This window comes from Hevea brasiliensis, chromosome 17 (genome assembly GCF_030052815.1).
Source record: "Hevea brasiliensis isolate MT/VB/25A 57/8 chromosome 17, ASM3005281v1, whole genome shotgun sequence".
Taxonomy (NCBI): Eukaryota; Viridiplantae; Streptophyta; class Magnoliopsida; order Malpighiales; family Euphorbiaceae; genus Hevea; species Hevea brasiliensis.
In genome coordinates, this window is record NC_079509.1 from 28310955 (window position 1) to 28333591 (window position 22637).

The 22637-nt window shown below is 33.0% G+C and overlaps 1 protein-coding gene across 1 annotated transcript; it reads right to left on the reverse strand.

The window, feature by feature from the left end:
- Positions 1 to 16056: 16056 nt before the first annotated feature.
- On the reverse strand, positions 16057 to 17570 carry LOC110658360 (uncharacterized). Its single transcript, XM_021815937.2, has one exon. The coding sequence runs from the start codon at positions 17398 to 17400 to the stop codon at positions 16285 to 16287; it is 1116 nt and encodes a 371-aa protein (XP_021671629.2). The 5' UTR covers positions 17401 to 17570; the 3' UTR covers positions 16057 to 16284.
- Positions 17571 to 22637: the final 5067 nt, after the last annotated feature.

Sequence of the window (22637 nt, forward strand, 5' to 3'; positions counted from 1 at the left end):
TTACTTGTTTATGGTTGTTTAAGATGTTGTTATTGATGGCAGCATGGATATGTGTATAATGGTTTGGAATTGGGTATGTAAATGGGGTATGTTCATGTGGTTAAATGATGTAAATGGATTTTAGAAAATTCTGTGTTATAGTGTGCACATTGAGAATGGTTATAAGCTGTCCAAAATGACCTAAATGTGTTGTTAAATGTGTTAATGGTAAGGTACAAACCAGAATTGGCATTAAGGAAGTAATTTGGTAAGTGTTAAATATGTAATTGGTAAGTGATGAGAAGTGTGTAGTAGGGCAGTGTGTGTTTTGGCTTAGAACCTTAAGTGTGTGACTCCAATTAGTATGAGACCAATTGGAGGTGAAACTAGGCACAAAAAGTGCCAACTTTCATTAAGGAAGCTTACCTAAATTCTGCCTAGATGGTGACTTGAAAAATGATGAAATCCGGCTTGAAAGCCTGAAAATTGACTCTTTGGGCAGTAGTTAGTGTTTTGGCCATAACTCACTCAAAACAGGTCCAATAGACCTGAAATTTTTACCATAAATGGTTTAGACATATATCTACAATTCTTATGAAGAAACCAAAGCCCAGAAATGGCCAGAACTAAGCCAAATAGCTTGCACAAGTTTAGGTACCAAAACTGGCTGAACCAAAAGTGACCTAAAAATGACCTAAAGTTACCATTTTGGTGCATTCTATCCAGCATTGGTAAATTGACCATAACTTGGTCTACACAACTCAAAATGACCTGAAATTTTGCCCCGCGTGCAATAAGACATAAACCTACGAGTTTGTAGTTTGGACCAAAACCCGAAAACTGAGGGAACTAGGTCATCTGGCTAGGTTAAATTAGTATACCGAAATCCGACAAATTGCAATAAAATACAATATAATTGAAAATGAATTTGGTAACATGTACCGACACTAAAGGACTATAGAATGTGACATATTGGTAACATTAAACCTAATTCACCTAGAGTGCATTGAGGGTCAAAATTTTAGGTTGACTAAAGAAAATAATATAATTCAATAAATTAATTATTATGCCTTATTGTTAGAGACAGTTTAAATGAGTACTGAAACACTTCAAATTGTGTGTTTCAGTTAACAAAGACTTAGGAAAGGGGAAGGAAACACTGAGTCAGGGCCAAGAGACATTTATCAGAGGTTTGTGCACAACAGTTATTTCTTTTAAATTTTTCAATTGAAATAAATTATGACTATTTGTATATTATTGTTTTAAATTGTGAAAATTTGTTTGAATGGATATTTGATGGATACTTATTACTTGGAAAACATTGCAAATGTTTTGAAGCCACAGCTATCATGTATTATAACACCCCTATTTGCATAGCCTGGTATATGTTACTGTTCTGGTGACCGGTGTCGGTCCGAACAATTAAGGGGATTAGAACCACACTTAAGACGACTAGAGAAGCCATAAACATAAATAATTAGTAATTACCAATTAGTTAAGTATGAATAAGAAAAATAGAATATAAGAAGTTAAATGAGCCGAGAGTCACAGCGATGGGTGACCTTCTTGGGAACGACTGCGAAGTTGATTTAAACTCAAATTTCGAACCGTAAAATGTGATTCTGTGGTCCTTAGGACCATTACAAACATAGTGGAAAAGAGAAAATTACGAAAAATAATTGTTAAGCTAGTTAAATAATTAGGTCAGAGAGTCGAAAGAAATATTGAATTATTTACAAACCGGGTTGAACCGGCGAGGATCAATTTGGTCAATTGACCCCGAGAGCTGACTCCTGACCTAACTGTCAAATAAAATCGGAGAAAATAAAAATTTGAAATCGAGAATTAAATTAAAGAATTAATGGAAAAATAAATTAAAAAAAAAGAAAGAAAATGAAAAAGTGAAAAGAGATGACATCATGCATGATATCATGCATGATGCCATAAATATTATAATTAAAAATTTATTTAATTTGATTTATGGTCTTCCTAAGACATAAAAAAGGAAAGAAAAGAAAAAAAAATAAATAAAAGTCTTCTTATTTCCCTAACCTTGCCGCCTCACTCTCTCTCTCCCTCTTTCCCTCACCAAAACCTCCATTAAAGCTCATTTTGAGCTTAAGCAAAACCTCCAATATTAAATCTTGATTTTAAGCTTTGGCTGAGAACTTGACAACAAAAAGAAGAAGAAAGGAAGAGTTTTGTAGGGAAGAAAATTCTGCATAAGGTTAGTAATTCAAACTTCAAATTTTTAGTTTAATTAATGTATGTATAGCATAAAGAACTTATAAATTAACATAAAATGAAAAGAAAACTTATTTGGGGGACTAGATAGAAATTCTGGTAGCTAGGGTTTGTGATGGAAATGCATGTGTTTTGATTGAATTAAATATGTTAGGAAGCTTACTTGAGTTGAGGAATGATGTTGGTATACTTTGAATCAAGTAAATGTGATAAAAATGTGAACTAGGGTTTGGCACCTAGGGTTTTGGAAGCCAAAAATTGGAAGAAAGGTCAAATGGTGTGTTTGACCTTGTTTGAGGTGAAAAATGGTCATTTGTGACCAACTGAGGTATATTGGAAGTGTTAGAGTTAGGCTTGAATTCGGATTGGTTATGGGCAACCTGCAGGTAGCAGGACCAAGGTCCCTTTGAGGGACCAAAACTGAAAATTTACAAGTCCAATTGGTATGAGAGCAATTGGGAATGAAAATAGACACAAAATCGAACATTTTTCATTTAGAAATCATGCCCAAAAAGTGACCAAAACCTAGTGAACAAATTGACCAAATCTGGATTTTTGCAGTCTGACCTGTACAAAAATGATCAAATGAACAATTTTTATTCATTTGGCCATAACTTGGGCTAGGCAGGTCTAAATGACCTGAAATTTTACTAGTGGACAGCTGAGATATAGACCTAAAACTTTCATGAAGAACACAAACCCAAATTATGTCATTAACCAAGTCATTTGGCCACCCAAATTTGGTGACTTAAAACTGCCAGAACCAGTTTGGTGCCCAGAAATCTGGGTTAAGTCCAATCCGGCAGCCATAGTTCAAATGGCTATAACTTGAGCTACAAAAATCCAATTGGAGTGATCCAAAAAGGAGAATAAAGTTAAGATAATAGGAAACATTTTCTATGAAGAAAGTTTTGCCAAATTCTAACAGAAAAATGACCAATGGAACAGTGCAACTTAAGACACCAAAACTGAAAATTTACAAATTTGCCTAAAAGACTTAGAATTTGAGTAAACAACCAAAACCAACAAATTTAGTTACCAAAATGTGGTATGTAGGTGAAGTTGGAATTCCCATACCTATTAAGCCTTAGAAAGTCAACAAATTGACTTGAATAGTGTAGTGAATAGTAACCTAGAAATACAAATTTTGAAGAATGTCAAGTTTAGCATATATAAGCTAGATAAAAGTGAATTTGAATTTATTTTGGATTTATGATAAGTTATGATACTGAAACACTGTGAAACTGTGTGTTTCAGTGGAAAAGAATACCGGTAAAGAACCCGAGACATCGAGTCAAGGCCAAGAGGCGACTCGTATAAGGTTTGTGCACAACTAACTATTTTGTTACTTTTAACTTCTAAATTGATTTGAACAAGTCCATTTTATGATATATAATTTTGTTTTGTTGAGAATTTTAATTTGTTGAATGAAATTGTATAAATTAAATGTAAATTTTCTTATGCATTTAAGGATTTATTGCATGGTTTTGACGATTGTAAATTTTAAGTTTGATGTGTTGCCAACCTTGAGCATGAATTTATGATGATTTAATATGTTCATGATTTGTAAATACTTTTGTAAATAGGAATTTTTTTGAATATGATTTGAAACCACAGTTGACATGGCAAAATATGTTGTGAATTCTCATTAGCTTGTCTAGTGAGATATCTCCTCCACTAGATGGGGCGAGTTTCTTCCTCTCTGGCTTGCCAGTTGGGGAAGAGTTTGAATGAGTACTCATATATACTAGTTAGTCTTTGTTCCTCCCTTTTAGCCTCGGTTATTGGGAGAGTGTGAAATATCGTGGTGTACAACATGGCATCTATTTGAATTTTGGGTCATGGGTTCAACTGTGTGAATTATTGGCAATGCCCTTTAAATTATGCATAGTTTGATAAATTGTGGTTGAAATAAATAATTTATCAGTGATTCAAAATATTTTTGTATTGTTTTGGGATTTAAAAGAAATGTAGATAAATAGTTACTATTTGATCAAAATGTTATTCAAATGAATAATTTGCATGAACGAAAATATTGATTTCTGAATGTTATGAATTTTGAAGAATTTAGAAATTTTAAATTTTTATTTGTTATGAATTGTCAAGCATAACTTGTATTAAGTTTTAAATTATTAGTTTGTGCACCACTGAGTTCACCACTCAGCGATAGCTTTATATGCTGTCGCAGGTGAAAGAAAATATAAAGCAGCTGAGCAAGATTACTAAAAAGCATAGTGAGACTATCTTCGGGTATATCATAGGTATACCCTTGTACTTTAGATTTTGATATAATTCTGTAATTGTATGTATGAAATTTACTTTGAGCAGTCGTACCAACTCTTTTGTAATATATTTTTGGATTGTAATGAAATACAAATTATTATAAGGTTATCTTGAGATTTTATGTATTTATAAAGTTTTGCACTACTAAATTTTTTTTATAATCCCATGAATGTAAATATTAATTTTGTTACCTTAATGAGAGGTTTCAATGTTTGATTTAATTTAAACTGTGCATTGAGTTGCTTGTGTTGATTTGTGAAATGAGATTGAATAATGGAGTTGTGATTGAGAAAAATATTGGGAGTATCTTTATTTTCAGGTTTTGAAGAACTGTTTTCTCAAAATACAGACGGCACTCTGCTAAAATTTTTGTAAAAATTGTGGAGATTTTAAATATCTAAAAATTTGATTTATGTTTGGACTTTAAATAAAAGGTTTTAATATCTGAGAAAATTTTTTCCACCAATTTAAAATTGAACGAAAATTGTTTCAAAATCCCTTGTAGTATATTTAATGGGTTACTGATAGGCGAAGTACGGTAATTCATTAGGTGTACTACGGGAGCATATTACGAGGAGCAGGGTGTGACATGTATATTGATTGAATTCCTCGCTAGCTTGTCTAGTGGGACGAATTAACTTTGAATTCTCTCTCTGGCTAAAGTGTTGAGGTGTGTGCCTGTTGAGGACGAATAGAATGAGTACTCATATTATTGCTAGCTAGCTATGTTATTCCTCACTAGCCATCGGCTTTTGGGACAAATTGGACTTTGGAACATGATTAAGCTGTGTGTATGATTTATTGATATTTATTGTGATATTGTGAAATGGAGTTTAAATTCTTTATGACATTCACTGTCTTTGAATTTAACTATGGTTTTAAGTATCCACTATTTATACAACTTATGATTTATGATTTAAAGTTGCATTTTGTTAATGTTGTGTACCACTGAGACATTGATTCAGCGATAGCTTTACATTGCTGTCACAGGTAGACAGACTGACAGGGCAGTAGACTAGGCTGCTAGTACTACATTGAGAGTTCATTGGGTATATTAAGTATACCATATTTTGCATTTTGTATTGTAATATATGTTCACTGCATGTATATATTGTTCTTGGTTTTGAGCGGTTGTAAATTAAAATTGTACATTAAAATTATACATTAAAGTTGTAAACTAAATTTGTAAATTATTTTGGCTTATAAATATTATGATATATTTCTTTTATCTCAGCTTTTGAAAACGCTGGAAAATTATTGTGGATTTGAGTTAACAAATATTGAGAAACTTATTGTGTTGATTGGTTATTGGAGTTTGGGGATTGAACAAAATATTGAAAGTGCTTTTTACAGGTTTTTGAAGAACTGTTTTATTCAAAATATAGATGGCACTCTGCCAAAATTTTTATAAAAATTATTAATACTTCAAATGTGTTATCTGGTTTCACTTCAGTTAAAAAAAAAATTTTAACACCTGTCCATAGTGCTCACCACTGTAAAAAGAAGTGAGAAAAGGTTTAAAATCCCTTTTAGTGTATTTAATGGGTTATCAGTAAGAGAAGTTTGGTAATTCATTAGGTATACTACGGGATCATGTTATGCCTTACAGAGTGTAACATCCTCACTTTAGCTAGTCCGTACAGTCTACTGTTCTGGTGACCAATATCGGTTCGAACAGCTAGAACGTCCTGAAAAATATTTAGACTAAAGTGAGGAACCATAATTAACTCAAATATTAATAAGAAAAATTTAGAAAAAATTTTAGAAATAAAATACAACCAAGCTAAATGAGCCAGTGCTCTAGAGATGGGTAACCTAGTGAGAAGTTGCGGTTCTCACAACTAGGAGCCCTAGACCAGGGGGAAAATTATAAAATAATTTTTGCGACTCCAGAGAAGGGTTATTGAGGTTCTTATGGCATTAGAATGCCAAGAAAATACTTAAAAAAAGTTTTCAATCGGTATAGATAATTTTGGCTCGTTAAGCCAAACGGAGGGCATTTTGGTCATTTCGTCTTCAGAGATAATTTTTGGCCAACTTGTCTAGTTAAATAAATAATTTATATAACATAAAATATGATTAAATGTTGTTAAAATTTTAATTGAAATTAATTAGACAAGAAATGAAGAGAAAATGAAAGAAAATGGCATTATGACATTATAGTGATGTCATTAAAGTTTTCCCAACCAACCCAATGTGGACACATGGCATAAACTTATTTAAAAGAGATAAATGGGCTGGAAAAATGAAAAAAAAATCAGATTTCTCTTCTCTTCATCTTCCTTGCCGTGAACCTCCTCCATAGCCAAACCATTTTCAAGCTTTCAAAGCTTGATTTTCACTCACTTATACCAAACAAAACCCTAACCTAGCAACACAAAAAAGTATTTTTGCATCTTGAAGATTCTTTTGGGAACAAAAAGAAAAGGAAAACAAAGAATTCTAGCAAGTGGAAAATCTCACTCCATAGAGGTTAGTGACCTAAACCTTGAATTTCACTTTAAATTCATGTTTAAGAACTATAAATGTGTGCAAATGACAAAGAAATTTGATGAAATACCATTGGTATGCTAACCCTAAATTTTGGCAGCCATGGTTAAGGTAATATGGTGATGATTTTTGGGGAGCTAACATGCTAGTATGGCTGCCCTTAATGTGTATCTCATAAGTGAATTGATAAATGCAATCATAATGCATGGTTTTGTAATGTTGAGTTAGGGTTTGGGGTGGAAAAATGAGACTTTGACCATGTGATGATGGAAGTAGGTTTTAATGGTCAATTAGTGACCATTTGGTATTGTTTGAATAAAAAATGATGTGCATTGTGTAGTGGGATTGGAGCTTGGTGTGGCTGTCCTTGGTGACCTACAGAATTGGACATGAGTCCAGCAGGTTTGGGCAGCAATAACTTGAATTGTAGAGGTGCAATTGGTGCAAGGCCAATTGCACGTGAAACTAGACACATAATGGCACAACTTTGGTGAAGAAACCATGCCCAGAAAACTAAACCAAGTTGACCAAAAGTTTTCCCTAATCCGGGTGACCTACAGTCTGCCTGGGCAAAATGACCAAATGAACAGTGTTTGGTCATTTGGCCATAACTCAGTGTAAAAAGGTCCAATTGACTTGAAATTTTACCAGAAACAAGATGAGATATAGACTAACAATTTTCATGAAGAAACTAACCCAAATTATGACCAGAACATATTCAAAAGGTGAGTTGTAGTCACTATTCCTAACATTGTAGATTTAGTCAGTCCAGAAATTCTGGACAAAATTTCAATCCGGCCAGTTGTGGTTTTTGGGCCATAACTAGAGCTACATAACTCCAAATGGAGTGATTCAAAAAAGGAAATGCAACTAGAAAAAATAAGGAACAACTTTAGTGTTGATCAGTTTGCCAAATTCCCACTGAAAAAATGACTAATGGAACAGTAAAGACAAAGCATGAAAACTGAAAATTCTGTCCAATTAACATTAAGCTTAGAAATGGTATTGGCAACCAATACCAACAAGTTTTAAATGCAAAATGTGGTATGTTGATGATATTTAAACCAATATACCTATTGTCAATATAAAAGTTAACATTTTGGTTGACCAATGAAATGAATAGTAGCCATAAAATTTCAATTTCAAAGAATTACATAAATTAAAAGTGTTAAATGCCCTAGTAGGCCTAATGTGATTGGTTTGGATAGGTTGGCATGCCAATAGGGTTCTGTTAGCAGTACTGCATATGGCTTCATGCCATTCTATGTTTCATGGCTTCCCATGCCATTCTGTGATATAATAGCCTTTGGCTATGTTATTTGAGTTGATATACTTGAGTTTTAACCCTGATGATTATTACAGCTTATTAGCTATTCTATTGCACGCCGGGAGACACAATGTGACCGATGGTGTGATGGTCCGAGGTACTTAGTACCCAGTGCCAGTTTACCCGTTTATCCAGTCCAGTCAACTAGTATAGGTTACTCGGGCAATGTTAATAAATCTTACCAAACTTAAATCGAATAAAACTGCAATAAATATCAGAAATTAAGTCTACCCAGAAATGTAAACATACATTCTGCATAATTATTTTTATTATATTTTATTTTATTTTATATTGTCACCACTAAGCAGAATTGCTTAGCGCGTCGCTTTTGCCACGCGCAGGTACTGGAGACCTAGCTGGGGAGCCCAGCAGACATCAGACCAGGTGAGCTTTCAGATTTGCATTTGGAGTCCAGAGTCACCTCACATCTGCAGTGCACATGGTAGGACATTAGGACTGTGGGGTAGCATTTTGTATTTTGTATTTTGTATTAGTTGGATTGTAACTATAAACTCTTGAAATTATGTAATAATATAAATATATGAAATTTCATGTTATTGAAATTTTCTGTATAATGTATGTTGATAAATGAAATGTTGAGAAATATTTCTGAATATGCTTCAAGTGGTGATATGAACAGAAATATTTTGAGAATAGTATTGAGATTTTGAGATTGATTTGAAATGTGTATAATGGAGTTTGGATTTGGAAAATTATATTGGAAGTATTTTTAAACAGGTTCAGAAGAACTGTTTTTCCAATTTACAGTTGGCACTCTGCCGGATTTTCTATAAAATTTGCAGAAAAATTCAGATTTATCAAAATTGAAAATAAATGAATTAAAAAGAGATAAATTGTAATAGAAACATAAATTGGTGCTCCGGCACATTGAGTGGCATAACTTGCTCGGCTACACTGTAAACAGGTAAGGGGTGTCACATTAGCTAGTCCGTACAGTCTACTTTCCGGTGACCAATGTCGGTTCAGATAGCTAGAACGTCCAAAAAAATATTTAAACTAAAGTGAGGAACCATAATTAACTCAAATATTAATAAGAAAAATTTAGAAAAAATTTTAGAAATAAAATACAACCAAGTTAAATGAGCCGGTGCCCTAGCGATGGGTAACCTAGTGAGAAGTTGCGGTTCTGGCAACTAGGAGCCTTAGACCCAGGGGAAAAATTATAAAAAAAATTTTGGAACTCCAGAGAAGGGTTATTGAGGTTCTTATGGCATTAGAATGCCAAGGAAATGCTTAGAAAAATTTTTTAATTAGTACAGACAATTTTGGCTCGTTAAGCCAAACAGAGGGCATTTTGGTCATTTCGTCTTCAGAGATGATTTTTGGCCAACTTGTCCAGTTAAATAAATAATTTATATAACATAAAATATGATTAAATTTTGTTTAAAATTTAATTGAAATTAATTAGACAAGAAATGGAGAGAAAATAAAAGAAAATGGCATTATGACATCATAGTGATGTCATTAAAGTTTTCCTAACCAACTCAATGTGGACACATGGTATAAACTTATTTAAAAGAGACAAATGGGCTGAAAAAATGAAAAAAAAAAATCAGATTTCTCTTCTCTTCATCTTCCTTACCGTGAACCTCCTCTATAGCCAAACCATTTTCAAGCTTTCAAAGCTTGATTTTCACTCACTTCTACCCAACAAAACCCTAACCTAGCAATACAAAAAAGTGTTCTTGCATCTTGGAGATTCTTTTGGGAACAAAAAGAAAAGGAAAACAAGAATTCTAGCAAGTGGAAAATCTCACTCCATAGAGGTTAGTGACCTAAACCTTGAATTTCACTTTAAATTCATGTTTAAGAACTATAAATGTGTGCAAATGACAAAGAAATTTGATGAAATACCATTGGTATGCTAACCCTAAATTTTAGCAGCCATGGTTAGGGTAATATGGTGATGATTTTTGGGGAGCTAACATGCTAGTATGGCTGCCTTAATGTGTATCTCATAAGTGAATTGATAAATGCAATCATAATGCATGGTTTTGTAATGTTGAGTTAGGGTTTGGGGTGGAAAAATGAGACTTTGACCATGTGATGATGGAAGTAAGTTTTAATGGTCAATTAGTGACTATTTGGTAATGTTTGAATCAATAATGAGGTGCATTGTGTAGTGGGATTGGAGCTTGGTGTGGCTGCCCTTGGTGACCTGCTGAATTGGATATGAGTCCAGTAGGTTTGGGCAGCAATAACTTGAATTGTAGAGGTTCAATTGGTGCAAGGACAATTGGACATGAAACTAGACACATAATGGCACAACTTTGGTGAAGAAACCATGCCCATAAAACCAAACCAAGTTGACCAAAAGTTTTCCCTAATCTGGGTGACCTGCAGTCTGCTTGGGCAAAATGACCAAATGAACAATGTTTGGTCATTTGGCCATAACTCAGTGTAGAAAGGTCCAATTGACCTGAAATTTTACCAACAACAAGCTGAGATATAGACCAACAATTTTCATGAAGAAACCTAACCCAAATTATGACCAGAACATATTCAAAAGGTGAGTTGCAGTCACTATTCCTAACACTATAGATTTGGTTAGTCCAGAAATTCTGGACAAAATTTCAATCCGGCCAGTTGTGGTTTTTGGGCCATAACTAGAGCTACAAAACTCCAAATGGAGTGATTCAAAAAAGGAAATGCAACTAGATAAAATAAGCAACAACTTTCATGTTGATCAGTTTGCCAAATTCTTACTGCAAAAATGACTAATGGAATAGTAAAGACAAAGCATGAAAACTGAAAATTATGTCCAATTAACATTAAGCTTAGAAATGGTATTGGCAACCAATACCAACAAGTTTTAAATGCAAAATGTGGTATGTTGATGATATTTAAACCAATATACCTATTGTCAATGCAAAAGTCAACATTTTGGTTGACCAATGAAATGAATAGTAGCCATAAAATTTCAATTTCAAAGAATTACATAAATTAAAAGTGTTAAATGCCCTAGTAGGCCTAATGTGATTGGTTTGGATAAGTTGGCATGCCAATAGGGTTCTGTTAGCAGTACTACATATGGCTTCATGCCGTTCTGTGTTTCATGGCCTCCCATGCCATTCTGTGACATAATAGCCTTTGGCTATGTTATTTGAGTTGATATACTTGAGTTTTAACCCTGATGATTATTACAGCTTATTAGCTAATCTGTTGCACACCGGGAGACACAATGTGACCGATGGTGTGATGGTCTGAGGTACTTAGTACCCAGTGCCAGTTTACCTGTTTATCCAGTCCAGTTGACTAGTATAGGTTACTCGGGCAATGTTAATAAATCTTACCAAACTTAAATCGAATAATACTGCAATAAATATCAGAAATTAAGTCTACCCAAAAATGTAAACATACATTCTGCATAATTATTTTTATTATATTTTATTTTATTTTATATTGTCACCACTAAGCAGAATTGCTTAGCGCGTTGCTTTTGCCACGCGCAGGCACTGGAGACCTAGCTGGGGAGCCCAGCAGACATCAGACCGGGTGAGCTTTCAGATTTGCATTCGGAGTCCAGAGTCACCTCACATCTGCAGTGCACATTGTAGGACATTAGGACTGTGGGGTAGCATTTTGTATTTTGTATTAGTTGGATTGTAACTATAAACTCTTGAAATTATGTAATAATGTAAATATATGAAATTTTATGTTATTGAAATTTTCTGTATAATGTATGTTGATAAATGAAATGTTGAGAAATATTTCTGAATATGCTTCAAGTGGTGATATGAACAGAAATATTTTAAGAATTTGGAATATTATATTGGAAGTGTTTTTAAACAGGTTCAGAAGAACTGTTTTTCCAATTTACAGCCAGCACTCTGCCAGATTTTCTATAAAATTTGCGAAAAAAATTCAGATTTATCAAAATTGAAAATAAATGAATTAAAAAGGGATAAATTGTAATAGAAATATAAGTTGGTGCTCCGGCACACTGAGTGGCATAACTTGCTCGGCTACACTGTAGACGGGTAAGGGGTGTCACACAGAGGGGTAGGGTGTGACATTCTAAACATAACTAAAACCCTAAAAACCCACATGCATTAAAGATCCTTAAAAAACATCATGCAAAACCTTCACAATCTCAATTTGATTCAAAAAGCTAAATCAATTCTTTCTTGCATGCAATCTAAACCATTTAACACATTCACATAAACATACTTAGAAATCATTTCAAAGATTTAAAGAAATGAGAAAGCACCTTTCTTCCTTGAATTTGAGAGTGATGGAGTTGGTAGAGAAATTTCAATTTACTCTTGATTTTTTAGTTTCCCAACCACATCCAAGCTCACAAAACCTCAATTCAAAGAGAATTCTAGCCAAAAGATCCTTTGCATGCAACAGAAATAGAGAGAGAGAAGAAAAACCAAAGTTTCTTTGAAATTCAAACTAAAATGAGCCATTTATACCCCTACTGTCGAGGAGACTTTTGGTTGTTGGAGTCCATTCTGTCCATAAGAATATTTGAACAGTAAAAATGACTTCGGTTGTCGAAAATCCAACCTTCGGCTGCTGAAATTTCTTCTGCCCAAAAATAACACTTAAAAACTTTCTTGGTTAAAACAAACAAAACTTATTCACTCTTAAACACATTTTTAATACATCATGTCATACATATAGAATTTACCACTCTTTTTTTTGTCCATGAAACTCTAAGTTTCACAAGAATTTTCTATTATCGATAGGAATTCCTACGTCGTAAAGTAGTGGATGTTACAAAATTAATGCCACTTTGCAATAATAGTTTAATAGAATCATTAGCATAAATTGTTATATTTGTTGGAATTAAACTTGCAAGAATTGAATTGTGCAATGCTTATATATTCCAGAGGTAGCTAAGTTGCCTTTATCACTAGAGAATGTGATACTAAATTAAATTAGCTTCAATAGATCATCATTACCTTAACCCTTTGTTTGGATCCTTAACTTGACAAAGGAACTGAGAGAAATTAAAGAGGTGAAATGAAGAGAAAAGAATATAAAGAAAATTTAATTTATTCTGTATTGTTTGAATAGATTATTAAAATAGGAGCGAAATATAATTTCTTCTTTAAAATAATAAAAGAGAAATAATTATTATACCCTCATTTTCTCTCTTTATGTTTATATTGTAAAAAGATATTTTTCTCTATTTCTCACCAATTTAGAAAGAAATTTAAAGAAAATTTTCCTTATTTCTCTTCAATTCTCTCTTCAATTTTATATCTAAAAAAGGAAATTTAAAGAAATTAATTTTTTTTTTCTTTTCTCCTCTTTTTTATTTCATTCAATCCAAACAAAGGTAAGTATTTGGTAGTTATAGGTCCTAATTAGAGTCCAATGGTAACAATGCTTGCAAGGCCTCCCAACCCCAAACGGGACCTATAACTAGGCAATATGGATCTTTTGAAACTAATCCAATCAAGTATCAAATTGTGTATGGCAATTCAATTTCTGCAAGTTTAATCCCAATGAAGATATCTATACTAATGCTAATGATTCTATTGAACTACTATTGTGAAGTGGCATCGATATTAGCTAATTAATATCCTCTAATTAATCACTAACTCATGGCAATCAATAATTCTATTAGAAGAGAAATTTTATTTCTACTCTATTTTGGTAAAGCATTCAAACTATAGAAAAGAAATTTCTATTATTTTCTTTTCTCTTCATTTCTAATATTTAATTTCTCTTCATTTCTTCTACATAATTAAATAATTTTTAGTTATCTCTATTTAAGAACATGATTTTCTTAACGGCAAATCTGACAATAATACCAAAAAAATTCATTAATTCCCATCGGACGTAGAACAATACCAAAGTACTCAGTATCCACAGCAATGTAAGAAAATATCAAAGATATCACGAATTAATTCAAACTTATTTTCAAGATTATCGTTCATACTCCTAGGATAATAATCGAATAACGCATTAAATGGTGAAAAATCATCAAAGATATCACGACTTAAATCGATATCCACCTATCGACTATCGAAGAAAGCACATCGTAGAATCCAAATGAAGGCAACAAAAACCCAGGTCAAAACCAAAACTCTAAATTAGCAGACAAAACGTCAAAAGCCTAAATACCCATATCTTCATTCTTGAAAACCTAAATAAAACCCTAAATCAAACAAAACATATGAAATTAAAGGGTGAAAGATCTTATATTGAGAGGGCAGTGATGCGAAAATAATTGAATTGGTATTGGGTAGAAGAACAAGAAATAGCTATTTATTTTGGGGAAATGAGGAACTTTCTGGATATATTTGGAAGATGGTTTTGTATTGTAGAGAAGAAACTGTGAAATGTGAAATGTGAAATGTGTAGTGAGTATTTTTCCCTTTTTTTATTTTTTGAATTTTTAATCCTATATTTAGTGAGGTTTTAATCATGTAAATTAATTGTATTTTACCCTGCATTTTATTCTCAGTCTCTCTCATTCTTATGAAAACATTTCATGCCATGCAACTTGAATTGTCCTTGACTTTAGCTTGAGTGATTTGAGGAGATAGAGGCCTCAGATTTTAAACCATAAAATAAAATAAAATGATACAGAATGGATGATAAATTGGATCACTAGATTATGGACAGAGAATAGAACGGAGTATAGTGTTGATGAGAATGCGAGACATGGAAGAATTTGACCCTCCTAGGCTCACCTGTGCATTGATGGAAAAAGGCAAATGTGGATGCAGCTCAGCAGCTATAGAAAAAGAAGAAAAGGCTGGCGATGTGGGAATGTTGATCTGAGGCCAAGAACAAGGCTGAATATTTGTAGCCCAAATTGATGTTCCATAAGCTGGTTCTGGAAACAGACTGCCTCAAGATTGCCACAGCTGTTGCAACCGGACCAAGAATATCTGAAAGGGAGAGGGAGTCCTTAGAGCTTTCAATGACAAATGCATTAAATGGTGTGGCACATTTGAATGGCAGCCTATAATGCAGTCTTTATCAGTTCATTTAGCTATAAAGAAGCAGCTGCAGCAGCTGACAATACATCACTATCTTCAAACTACATCAGCATCTGCAAATAAGTTTTTAATGTGAAAGTATTTCTCAGACCACAAAACAGAAGGATACAAATGTTAGGAACACCACATCAGTTGCTATGATTTGGATCAACTCCAAAAACCAAGCAGGCAACTATCTGAGAGAAGTTTAGAAGTTGGATGAAAACTCGTAAACAGACAAATGACCTCAAAAACAAGAGCAACAAAGGAAAGCCAACTAAATTCATTTACTGAATTTAATGTGAAAATGAAGATAAGCTTTATCATCCAATTTCAAGAAACAGCTCCAATAAATGACCATCTAAGTATATATAAATCATCTCAAAACTTATTGACACCAAAACCTTTAATGCTTCTAGTCATCATATATTTTCATACTATTTTGTACATTTTTCCCCCTTCTCTTCACTAAAATACTTCATTCAAATTTAATACACAACCATAGAGTATTACTTTCACCATCTGCCAAAATAAATAAATAAATAAATAACAAAATACATGTATACAAATATCAAGGCAGATTCAGATGTAGGCTGCAAAACGCTTGTTCAACTATCAAAATTTGCCACGTCAAAAGTTTTCTTCAACCTTCTTTTCTTTTGTTTGCTTCTTTCTAAATGCAAGTAAGTGATAATGGTGACTTAATTTCAGTAATACCAGAAACCATGTCAACAAATTATGAAGTCTAAATAAGCAGAAATAAGCCAATAAGAGAGAAAAATTCCCATGTAATGATTCATGATGAAAAGCACAATTACACAAATAGATTTGATTTCCCAGCAAACCACCAAAGATGACACAAGGGCTGACAAGCCTCAGGACATTAGGCCTTTCTATTCCAATTTCCAAACAATTAACTCTAAATTACAGCGTACAAAGAAAATAAAAGCATCAACTAAAAAATGGACAGACGACACCCTCGCAAACCTTCAGCAATCAGTTCCTACCAAGTGGGAGCGACCTACAGGTAAATGTCTCCTTAAAATCTGACTTCTTAGAAGAAGTAAATATAGATGCATACACCTCTTTGTTTGCATTGGCTGGTGCCCTATCTGCTGCCTTGAACCGCTTCGCTGCGCCACCATTAGTCACTCCTTTTACAGTCTCAACCTTCCCGTTTGCTTCCACTTCACCAACAACTTTCTCTACACCCTTAGCATCAACAAGCCCATGCTTTTTACCACTTAAACACTGTGAATCCAGAACCACACTATCTTCTCCATTAACAGCCACCTCCCCATTTTTCACTTTCTTTGGCTTCTTATCCTTCACTTTTAATCTCTCTTCCGTCATCTTTACCCTCAAAACTGCCACCTCCTCGTCGTTCCCATTTATCACAATCTTATCAGATTCCTCAAATTCCTTGTAACAAACCAAGCATGATGATGATTTCACCTCCTTCAATGCCTTAGCACTCAAAACATGGCCACAATTCTTCAAAGTAAAAAACTTATACTTCCCATTGAATTCCAACCCTGTTATCGGGCAATGAAATCTTGCATTATTTGATTCCTCACCAGGAATTGGTTCTAGCTTGATATTTAACATATCCTTTAAACCCTTTATGTATCCGAACTCCTTGGGTAATTTTTTGCCTATCAAAGCCTCTACCAACGCCTCCTTGTTGAATATATTACCAAGGCGATCGATAACGCAGGGCTGCGTCAAGGGCTCGTTGGAGAGAGCGCAATTGAGCCATTTCGAAAGTCTCTGCTCGTTCGGATCAACCTTATCAGGCTTTTTGTCGGCGTACATGTTCAGATAGCAGTCACGGGACTCAGCACCCGTTGCACCGCCATCGCCACCGCCTCCAGGGAGGCGAGAGTGCAAAACGAGGGTGGAAAGACGAGAAATTTTATGATTTGGAATAAGAGTAGAATCATGAAGGGGTTTTCCATTGAGAGTGAAGTAGAAAGAGGAGAGATTTCGATTATTGGGGAAAAGAGAGAGCTTGAGGCTGTGGAGGGTTATGGCTTGGGTGTGATCTAGGGTTAGGGTTTGTACGCCTGAGTCAGGGAATTGAAGGAGGATTTGATGGGCTTTTGCTTGCATTTTGAAGAGGTTTCTGGGGTTCTTCGAAGTTTGATTGGTGAAATTAATAGATATGGGATTTCGATTTTGAGTCTGGAACTCTGGATTGCAGAAAGAGATCGATACACGAATTTATGCGCGACCTGGGACTTCCTTCACCAAACTCAACCGCAACGGACTGTTTTTTATTTTTTTAAATAAATAATTATATATATACACGTGAAGGGAAACATTAATTGTATTCAAATTGTCATTATTTTTTTAAATTAATTATAATTAATTTTAATTAAATAAAAACTTTTATAAAAATTAATTAATTAAAATGAAAAATTAAAAAATAAAAAATATTATTATTGTACCCATAATTTTTTATTATAATCCATATAATATATAAATGTGAGAGAGGAATATTAACATTATCAAGAATACCCTTTGTTATGTTCAAGTATATTTTTTTAATATTTAAATTAATAAAAAAATTAAATTTAATTATCTATTAAAAATTAATATATTTAGAAAAGAGTTAAAATCTCAATTTTAATTCAATTGAAACTCAAAAGCAATATTAAAATTTTAAATATCAAAATTAATATTTATATATAAAAAAATAATTTAACATAGCTATACTTTGGTGTAATTGTAATACTTGTTATTTTTTAATGTTAAAATATCTATCCCTGATAGAAGATTCTAGTGAAAAGTAAAACTTCATTAATAAAGAAGTGATGATAAAATATAAAAGTATGTTCATGTATAAGGATTTTAGATATTCAAAGTGTTACACCCCTACGCCTCTATAAGATATAACATAATTCTGTAGTATACCTAATGAATTATGAAACTTCGTCTACTGATAACCCATTAAATACACTACAAGGGTTTTTAACTTTTTTTTTTTTTATAATGGTGAGCACTTTTGACAGGTATTAAAATTTTTTTAATCGAAGTTAACATCACATATTAGGTCTGAAATAGCCACAAATTTTATAAAAATTTCTACAGAGTGCTGTTTGTATTTGGAGTAAAACAGTTCTTCAAAAATCTAGAAAAACTACTTCCAATATATTTGTTCAATCCCAAACTCCAATATGGCTCAGTTCAAATTAGTGTCCTCAACACAGTTCAAACTCAATTCAATATCATTTTCAGTAATTCCAAAGATAAAGTGCAAAATAAATGAGTATTTCAAAAGCTGAAATAAGAAAATTGTAATACAACATTTTAACAGGCCAAAATAATTTATAACTTTATTTTATAACTGTTCAAGACCAAATACAATATATACATACAGTGCACATACATTACAACAAAAATTACAAAAAGGTAGTATACTCAATATACTCGGCAAAATCCCAAAGTGTAGCACAAGTAGCCTACTCTACTGCTCTGTCTGTCTGTCTACCTGCGACAGCAATGAAAAAACTATCGCTGAGTAAAATTTACTCAGTGGTGCACAATAACAATTTAAAATGCGGTATATAAAACTTTTATTGACGATTTACAATTCAAACAATTCACAATTTTCAAAGTTCATATAACACAAATTTGATCAAACAATTGAATAACACAGTGTTACCGATCAATAACACAACTTAGGTCATGACACAAATTTTTTCGAATATGCCGTGTTGTATACCACGATAAGACATACTCACCCCACTAATCGAAATCAATGAAGGAGGTGGCTACCTAGCTAATGAGTACTCATCCAAACTCACCTCAGACTGGCAAGCCAAAGAGGGAGAAAAATAATCAAATATCAAACTCAACCCCACAAGTGGAGGAGGAACAAAGTAAGGGACTGCCATGCCAAGTGTGAATCAAAACAATTTCAAATCACAATATTTAAATATTTCATACAAACCACAAATCACATTTTATCTCAAAATTTCCATTTACAAAGTAGGCAACACAATAATTTCCAAATAAAATTCCCAAAGCCAAAAAAAAAAAAAAAACTATTCATATTACATACTAAATCAAATTTCAATGAGAAATACTTAAATAATTTTTTCCAAGTCATAAACTCACAACTTATTTCTCCAAATAAATTTTCTAGTAAAATTAGTGAATATAAAAAGAATTGTGCATAGACCTCGGATGAGTCACCTCTTGGCCTTGACTCAATGTTCCTTATGCTCTTCAATATCCTTTTCAACTGAAACACACAATTTAAAGTGTTTCAGTACTCAGTTAAATTGTTTCTAACAATAAGGTTCAATAATTAAATTTATTTAATACTATTACTTTCATTAGTCAACCTATAATGTTGACTTTTGATCCACTCTAGGGGAATAAATTTTAATGTTACCAATATGTCACATTTATAGTCCTTTAGTGTTGGTACATGTTACTAATTTCATTTTCAAGTGTATTACATTTTATTGCAATTTATCGGATTTTGGTATGCTGTTGTGACCTAGCTGGATGACCTAGTTTCCTCAATTTTTGGGTTCTGATCAGAATTACAAACTTGTAGGTTTATGTCTTAGTGAACTTTTACCACAAATTTTAGGTCATTTGGAGTTTACTAGACCAAGTTATGGTCATTTTACTATTGTTGGACAAATTACACTAAAATGGCAAACTTAGGTCATTTTTAGGTCATTTTCGATTCTGACAGTTTTTTTACACGAACTTGTGTAAGCATTTTGGCTTGCTTATGGTCATTTCTGGGTTTGGTGGTCTTAACCAAAATTGTAGCCCTATGTCTAAGCTTTCCAACCATATAAATTTCAGGTCATTTGGACCTGTTTTGAGTGAGTTATGGCTAAAATACTGACTACTGTTCAAATGGTCAATTTTCAGGTTTGCAAAGTCACTAATTCGGATTTTGTCAGTTTTCATGTCACTTTTCGGACAGAATTTTGTTAGGGTTTCTTCATAAAAGTTTGCACATTTTGTGCCTAGTTTCACTTCCAATTGGCCTCATACCAATTGGAGTCACACAATTCCATTTATAGCCTAAAACACATACTGCCCTTAACACATTTTTGAAGCATCAACCAATCACACATTCAACTAACTATACTTCACTATCCAAACCTAATTCTGCATTTGTATCATACCATAACCATTCATCACTTTACATTATAGTCACTTTGGGCAGAATATACAAACTCTTCATACACCAAATACAACTCAGAATTACAAAGTTCCAAATTCAACAATTTATACACATAAACACACCTAATTAACACATATAATTCCCACTACCAAATTACATACATATTCATCAATCCTTAGTATTATAATTCATCCAACAAAGCTATGAAATTAAACACTCTTCATAACACCAAAAGGCTACCGAATTTGCCCCAATTGCCAAGGTCTTCTACAAATCCTTTCAAACTCCCAATTCAATTAATTAATTACACATACACATAAAAAAAACTACCCAATACATCAAATTTCTTAATCAAACTTAATCCCCTTAATCAACATGAATTCCCAACAAATATATGTAAGAATAATTCATTAACCATGAGGTTCCATGGCTGTCCAAAATTGGATATATCAATAACTCCTCAAAACTTTAAAATTCCTTCACCAAATCACCTATCTCAAACTAAACATAAACTTTAACAAAGAAAGGATGAAGAAATGGTTACTTACCTCTTATGGAATTTCTTAAAACTCTACTAAATCTCTTCTTTCTTATTCCCAAAATGTTGCCTAAGGTGTGTGTGCAAGCTTTAATGAAGAAACTATGGTGAAATGAGGGCTTGAACATGGTTGCATAGTGGTTGAAGTGAGGTTGGCCATGGAGTTTCCATGGGAGAGCAATTCTGTTGGTTTGAAGTGAGAGGTTGAAGATGAAGTTTCTTTCCACTAATGTTGTATTTTAATGTCCATTAACCTCACTTAGTGGAGCACGAAGTTGATTAAAGTATTAAATTAATCCAAGTTTCTAAATTTACAATTTTGTCACCATTTCTTTCACTAATTATATTAGGTACCACACTTTTAATTTTCATATCATTTTTAAAGTTTAATATCATTTATTTTTAATGGAAATTTAGGTCAAAAGGCAACTCGGAGTGTCAATTGACCAAAATGCCCCTATTCGGTTTGTATTCTCGATTTTTCAGTAACACCGATTTTTGTTGGTTTCTCGATTTTTCATTTTTCTTTGTACTAATTAATTAATTTTTTCTTTGATATTTCTAATATTATTTACAGCTCAATAGATGTTTATTTAAGTCTTAAAAACATTTCTTAAGGTTTCTTGCGGTCCAGGGCTAGTCAACTGTCCACACCGCAACTTCCCGGTGCGGTCACCCATCGCTATGGTTTTTGGCTCGTTTAACTTAGTTACATTTCATTGCTCTTATTTTTCTTTTATTTTTCTTGTATTTTTCTCTATTGTATTTCATTATTTCATGTCTCCTCACTAACATTTAAGTATAGTTCCAAGCATTCTAGTTGTTAGGGCAGACACTAGTCACCGGAACAGTAGAACACACTACCGAATATAGGGGTATTACACCAAGTATCTTTAAAAATGAAAAATGTTTTAAAGGTTTTATTTCTTAAAAGTTTTTAAATAAGCATTTTTGGCAGAAGGAGTTTTGGCAATTAAAGTATAAACTTTCGGCAATCAAAGCTCTTTTTCCTGCTCAAAAGCTCTTTTGAACATAATCGACTTTGGCAGCTGAAAGTTAGATTTTTGACAGTCAAAAGTCCCTCAATAGAGAGGGTATAAAAAGGGTTCAAAGCTTATTTTCTATCAAAACACTTTGGATTTTCTATCAAAACACTTTGGGTTTTCTTCTTTCCTCTCTTTCTCAACTTTGGGGCATACAAGTAGCTCTTTAAAGAGATTCTTTTGGGCTTTTTAAGATCTAGAGGTGGATCCTTCCATCGGGAAGTTAAAAAGAGTATATTTAAGCTTTAAAGTTTTGGTTCTCTCAACTCCAAGCTCCAAGAAAAGAGGTAACATTCTTTCCTCATTGTTCTAATGGATAGATCTAAGAAAGTTGATAAGGGATAAGGTTTCTATAACTTTAATTTCATAAAAAGTTATTTTAAGTTAAGTCTTGAGGGAAATTTATGTATGTTAGGGTTAGGGTTTTATGATTTATGTGGAAATCTCATGTTTTGTTGTTAAAATAGTTATGTTTAAGTGTTATGGGCCTTAAATGGCTAGTTTCCCATGATGGATTTGAAGAAATCCTTGTATATGCTATGTTGGGTTTGGGGAAAACCTAGGATTTGAGTTTTGATTAATGTTAAATAGGCTTTAAGCATGATTCCAA